General features: G+C 36.2%; 1 protein-coding gene and 1 long non-coding RNA gene across 2 annotated transcripts; both read right to left on the reverse strand.

The window, feature by feature from the left end:
* Positions 1-246: 246 nt before the first annotated feature.
* Positions 247-1,276, reverse strand: LOC113181086 (olfactory receptor 1L6-like). The gene has a single exon (XM_026386454.2). The coding sequence runs from the start codon at positions 1,274-1,276 to the stop codon at positions 323-325; it is 954 nt and encodes a 317-aa protein (XP_026242239.1). The 3' UTR covers positions 247-322.
* A 1,392-nt stretch (positions 1,277-2,668) lies between these two features.
* LOC113181088 (uncharacterized) lies at positions 2,669-6,501 on the reverse strand. The gene is made up of 3 exons (XR_003300560.2): positions 6,443-6,501; positions 5,305-5,393; positions 2,669-2,740 (listed from the first exon to the last, which is right to left on the reverse strand). It is a non-coding gene; the product is annotated as an uncharacterized LOC113181088 (long non-coding RNA).
* Positions 6,502-6,725: the final 224 nt, after the last annotated feature.

Here is a 6,725-nt window from a genome sequence, read left to right on the forward strand (position 1 = left end):
ACATTTTCATAAGTGCACAAAATGTAACATTATAATATGGTTAATATCATTCCCCAGTATTTCCCATTCCCTTAGGTTTAGTGATTTTTAAGTATCTTCTCATTTCCAATCCAATGATATTCTAAATCAGTTAACAGGGACCAGAAACATTTATTCATGACCTCACTTCTTCCATAATCCAACCAAGGGGGTCAACAGTGAAGATTATTCCATAGGAAGGTAATTCATATGGTTATTAGGGGTACAACCACTCTATCTGAAACATGTTCAGTTAGATCATAACTCTTTGGTCTCAGGTGACATGTTTCCATTCTCTATTTGCCTAGGAACCAGGCTGGAAGTTTCCTGAGATCCAGAGTTTCCTAAAAAGTCTTCTCAGAGCTCCTTTAACTTCCTGGTTTCTGAGGCTGTAGATTAGTGGATTTAGCATAGGGGTGACCACTGTGTAGAAGATGGCAACCTGACGATCCTGATCCAAGTCATAGCTGGAGGAAGGCCGGAGGTACATGCGGATCACAGAGCCATACAAGAGCAACACAACCAAAATGTGGGAGCTACAGGTTGACAGAGCTTTGCGCAGGGCAGCAACTGAGTGCATGTGGGCTATGGCAATGCCAATGCGGGCATAGGAACCCAAAATAAAGAAGAAGGGGCTGACCACAACAGCTACACCCTCTGTGAATATTAGCATTTCATTGACCACTGGTCGAGTGCAGGAGAGCTGCAGCAGGGGAGTTATGTCACAGAAGAAGTGGGTGACCTGGTTGCCACAGAAGGTTAAGTGTGTGACTAACACACTGTAAAGAAGACTGTTAAGGCTAACAATCACCCAGGAGGTCAATGTTATGCGCAGACAGAGGCGATGGCTGACAATGGCAGAGTATCTTAAGGGGTCACAGATGGCAACACAGCGGTCATATGCCATCGCAGCCAACAAGTGGCCTTCCATGCTGCCCACAGCCATAAAGAAGAACAGCTGGATCATACAGCAGTTATAGGAAATGATTCGATTCGTGGATAGTGTGTGCACAAGCATCTGAGGAACAGTGATGGTTGTCAGAAATATGTCAATAAAGGAAAGCTGGCTGAGAAGGAAATACATGGGGGTATGAAGTTTGGGATCTGAGCAAGCAACAGTTACTAGAAGGGCATTGCCCATAACTGCAACCAGGTACATGGCAAGGATTATTCCAAAAATAACTTGCTGCATTTCTGGCCTGCTGGACAAGCCCAATAAGACAAATTCAGTCACTTCTGTCCTATTTTTAGTGGCCATAAAATATGGTTTACATCACCTGCAAAGATGGAGGATCAGAGTTAGAAAGGGATGAGAATGATATCAAGGCTCAACCAGATCTCAAAGTCTCTACCCTTCAATGGTCCATTGCAGTGAAGATCTATTTGGTCCTAACTTTGGATGTCAAGAAACTGAATTTTTTCAGTTGTATGTGATATGGACTTTCACTGGTCATTTATTCATATATGAATATAGGAAAATTATGTCCAATTCATTCTACTGTCTTTCTTATTCCTATCCCTCTCCCTTCCCTTCATTCCCCTTTGTCTAATCCAATATACTTTTATAATTCCCTCTCCCTCCCTTTCAAGTAGGTATAATATGTCAAAATAGACTCTACTGTTATGTATATCTAAAAATAACAAATAAATTTTTTTTTAAAAAAAGAAACTCAATTTTGTTCTTTCAGTATGGATTTTTCTATTCCCAAACTTATCTGTGATGAAAGTAGAAGTGATTAATCATAGACTTTATGAATTATTAATTTTCAATGAAAAATCAAACCTGTCAATGAATGGGATTCTCATGCCTTTTTGATTGGTTTTCCCCATAGGCAAATCAGGAAAGTAAAACAAAGAGAGAAACTTTGATGTTGCTATACAAGTAATTTTGATGAAATACTGTATTTTTATATAAATGTAATAAAAATAATTTTAAAACAGTATGGTACAAGTTTGGGAAGATATAAGATACATGTATCAATTTTACATAATTTGATAATATTATTTCTTTCAATTTTTGTCAGATTCATCTTTGAGTCTTTCCATAATAGAAATTAATGATCACTTTGTTGAATGTCAAATTAAGTACTTACAATATATTAAATTTTTCTATAATGCAATTATGAGGAACCTCAAAACAACTTTTGCTTTACATGTAGAAATGTGTTAAAGCCAAATATTTGGCACAATATAAAATAATAAGAAACATTTCTGTTTTCTTTGTTAGATGGAGACTGCTTCTTGTTTTGCTAATGATAGATTTTTAGCTGTAACATCACTGATTGAGCTAAACAAACAAATCATCTTTGAATACATAGAGAAGAAAACAACTCAACTAAAAATGGGAAAAGGATCTGAAGACATTTATCCAAGGAACATGTTAAAAATTTATATGTTAAACATATAAACCATTACTGTAATATCTCATCTAGACCACCTCTATCTCTAACACTTCAGAAGTTTCAAGATTGAGAGTAGTCTTACATCATTAAGACATAATAAAAGAGAAATTCCTTGAGATCACAACTGTGAAGTCATCTGATTATACAAATTATTCATTTCTGTGCAAAATCTGAAGCATATTTACCTCTATTCTCTCAGGATAATCTTCAGTCACCTATCAGGACTTAACTCCTTTTCAAGAAACAGACACCAGGATGTACTTATAAAACTCCAATAACCTCAGTACTACAGCAAATTCGAGATGAAGTATCCTTTTGCTCTGGTTCAAGACAACAGGGAAGGTCACAGGAAAGAAAACAAATCAAAATGTTAGAACTGAGAAACTACTCAGTAAGTTTTGTGATGGTGCCATCTCCATTTTTATATATATTTATGCTGGCATAAATCAAGGTCAATAAATCAGTAACTATAGTATTTTGAATTTATCTAGACTTTCAATTATCACCATATTAACAACCAAAATAATTATATCAAGTACACAGGAAAAGGTAATATTAAACCCACTTTGATAGGGTTGGTTTCTTGACATATTAACTCTTTTTTTTTTTCAGAAAAGGGATAGTGCATCTCAGTGTGCTTACAAGCTAGGAGATTACTTCAAATTCTCTATTTCTTTATGGCATTTGCCAGTAAATGGATGGAACTGGAGAGTATCATGCTAAGTGAAATAAACCAATCCTGTAAAACAAAATGCCTAATGTTCTCTTGGATATGCAGATGCTGACTCACAATACTCAGGTTGGGGGTTGGGGAGGTAGTTAAAGTTCACCAGATAAACCAGGAGGAATGGGTGGAATAGAGGGAGGATGGGAACAGGAAAGACAGTAGAATGATTTGGACATAACTTTCCTATGTTCATATATGAATACACAATCAGTGTAACTCCACATCATGTACAACCACAAAAATGGGAAGTTATACTCCTTGTATGTATGATATGTCAAAATACATTCTACTGTCATGTATAACTAAAAAGAACAGATAAAAAATCTTTTTTAATTCTGCATTTCCTAACTGCAAAAAAAGGAGGTAGCACTCACAGTTTATAAATAAACTGGTTTTCAAGCATAGAGCCAGAACCAATGATAATAATACACCATTTAAAATGGCCATTTAATTTTTTAAATTAAATTTAAAATTTAAAATCTCTTGAGAAATGTAGATAAAATAGCATTCAAAGAGCAAAGTGTTCACAATAAGTAATAATAACAATAAATAAATAAAATGGCCTAAGGCAATGAATTTCATTTCCAATGGAAAAAAAAAACTGTACAAACAAGCTTAAAGTTACTTTTATGTGTCTGCAGTATAAAATGTAGTTTATAATAAAACCTCAATCCAAATGCCAGTAACTTTAAAAAAAAATGGGTGGAGGGGAGAAGTTTTTTGTTTTTTTTTTTTTTTTCATTTAGGGAAAAATTTTTTTTTCCTAATCTTCAACACACGATTTAAACATACAACTGCTGTCACATTTTATCAATTCCTATGTACTAGAGCAACAATAAGCTCTAAATAAACAATGGGTCAAGGATTTACTTTAAAATACATCCTACTTTCCCTTTCCCTTAAATTTCTAAAATATCACATACTTTCCTCAACATCTACAGCCATCAAGGAATGTTTAGAAAACTTGTTCATGATCTTAATTCCTAATCCCTGGCTCACTGGCTCAGTGACAGAGATCAAAACCACCAAAAATTATGGCTCACTTGAGGTCAGAGGAGAGACTCTAGTTCGATTTTCTCTTTGGGTGAAAAAAAAACATGAAAAAAACAGGGCTGTATCAACTGGCTCCATGCAGGAGGGACAGAGGAAACTGGGGAAATGAGGAGATGCTCGTCAACCAGCATCTGTAAGGTCCAGGTAATGGAAGTTCATGCACCAGCAGAAATCTAATTGGTCCCCATGAACAAGTCCTCAAAACAGATCCCACACTCTGGCATCTTTTGTCTGGTCCATCTCCTCCAGTGTCATGAACTCCTTTAGGCACAGGCTGTACAAGTCGTGATCTTTGAGCTAGCCTACTGTCCTAATCTGTTCAGCTCCAGTCAGCTGAGTTGCTAGCTGAGTGCAGGTTAGATGGTAGACTGGACCTGGAATGTTACTGATATGGCATTGGTGCCTTCTGGTCCAGCTCTGTTACCTCACTGAAGCTGGTGGAGAGTCCTAAAGCAGGGAGATTTCACCTGAGGCTGGGATTTGAGGCAGTTCCCCATCTACCAGGGATATGGTGTATGATCTGTGCGCTGTGCTGGCAATCTTCTCATTTCCCCAATTTCTGATGATTATTTTAGTTCTTTAATTCCTGGCTTTCATCCACTTTTTCTTTATATATATTTAAGAAACTACCAAATAATGTAATCATGGCCATAAATCTTTCTCAGATTTTTCCTGTCTAAAGTTCTTTTCATTTTACACTTATTTATAATAGCCATTGGTTCTTATTACTTATTCAAGGTTGATGATGAGAAGTCTGCTGCCAGTCTGGCTCCTATTCCTTGTCTGGGTTTCCACCTGGTAATTTTTTAGGATTTTTATTCCTCTCATCCCTAAACTTTATAAAGATGCTGCTGCATGTAGGTGTTTTTCATGAATTCTGTGATGCATTTAGGAGACTTTTGAACACGAAGATATGTGCCCCTCTTCGACTCTCAGATCTTTTTTGTACAGTTTCTTTAACTTTCTACCTAGGACTTTTTAAATCTCTTTCTGTTTATTAATCTTTAATTGATCTTTTTTCTTCATGTTTTCTCTTTGTCTTTCTAGCCTATGCCCCAGATTATAGCCATAGTAATCCATCATCAGTATTTCTTTTATACTTACAATCAGGTTTCATTCATATCCATGAGCTCTTTATCATTTGTGTGTTTCCTTACAGGAGTATTCTATTCTTGTTTTGTGGGTGCATTTCTCTGAAAAAAATACATTTTTATGTTATCCTTTGTATCTTGCATGACTGAAATTTATTCTGGAATCAAGTTTTTCTCTTATTCATACAGTATTTCTCTTTGATGCTGCTGATTTGCCATTTTGGGTGCACTGGAGTAGCTTGTTAGGTAGTAAGTGCCGACTCCTCATGGAATTGTATTTGCATATATGAGCCTATATTACGCTCTCCCAGGAATAAGAAAACTTAATACTTTGTGGGGAGTTTATCCTTTTGCTATTTATCCCAAATATAAATGAGAACTTTCCTTTAAGATATAATGGCCAATTTGATAGCCCTAATTCTTTCTCATTCCAGAGAAGAATCTTCAAGTTTTCTTTGGGATAAAATGCAGGCTACCATGATCTGAGTCTTAGGTTAGGGGAAGAGAGAAGGACATTTGTAGAATGGCTGGCTTAGTTGTATTGTAGTGTTCATTTTGGTTACCACCCCCATGTTTCTCACCCTTTCCCCCTCCTCCATCTCACTCTTTTCTTGAACTGGCTCCCTCTGGGCCTTGGATTGCTGCCAGGAAGATCAGCCCTCTCCTCCACTGAAATCCATTCCCTGTATTCTAAGCAATTTTTATCTTATTAGTACTTTATCTCTGTCTCTTGGAAACTCACTGAAATATCACATCTGCTAATGAATCCCCTTCCTATTATTATTATGAAACTTTCCCTTTGTTGTCATTTTATTGCTATCTCTAGAGAGTTGGAAGAATAAAAATATATGATAAATCCAACACTCCTAGCTCTAAAATTCTAAGATGCCTCACCTCCACAGTAGGAAATAAGTCACAAAAAGGAGTAGATATTCAAGTCTACTAGTAAGGGGCATTTCCCCTGAATAGTGCTGACGACTCTAAAACATGGTTGCCTTTTGAACTCTCTTTACTTATCTGCAGGCAAGACATTTGCTTTGTCTTTCATCACAAATACATCACATAAATCTCCTCAATCATATAAGTTCAGACCATCTTTACTTGTGGTTCACATCTTTAAGGTAGGAGCTTAAAAGAGAATGAAAACTTACTTTTTCCAGTGTCTATAATTTAGCCTTTATTTCTTCCTGTATCCTTTTGTGTCACTGGGTATAGCTCAAACGATATGCTTGTGTGATCTTATGACTCAGTCAAGACAGAGCCATGCTAAGATGTTGACATGAACATTAGGAATACGATCTATTAGTGCCTTCATGATCTAAACTCTATTTCTAGTATGCTCCCAACCTTTGTATCATAAAGGTTGAATCTGAGATGTATAAATAAGCACCTCCTTTTTTTACTGTCTCATAAATAGGTCATCTAAATTCTCAA

The sequence above is a fragment of the Urocitellus parryii genome, chromosome 4 (genome assembly GCF_045843805.1).
Source record: "Urocitellus parryii isolate mUroPar1 chromosome 4, mUroPar1.hap1, whole genome shotgun sequence".
Taxonomy (NCBI): domain Eukaryota; kingdom Metazoa; phylum Chordata; class Mammalia; order Rodentia; family Sciuridae; genus Urocitellus; species Urocitellus parryii.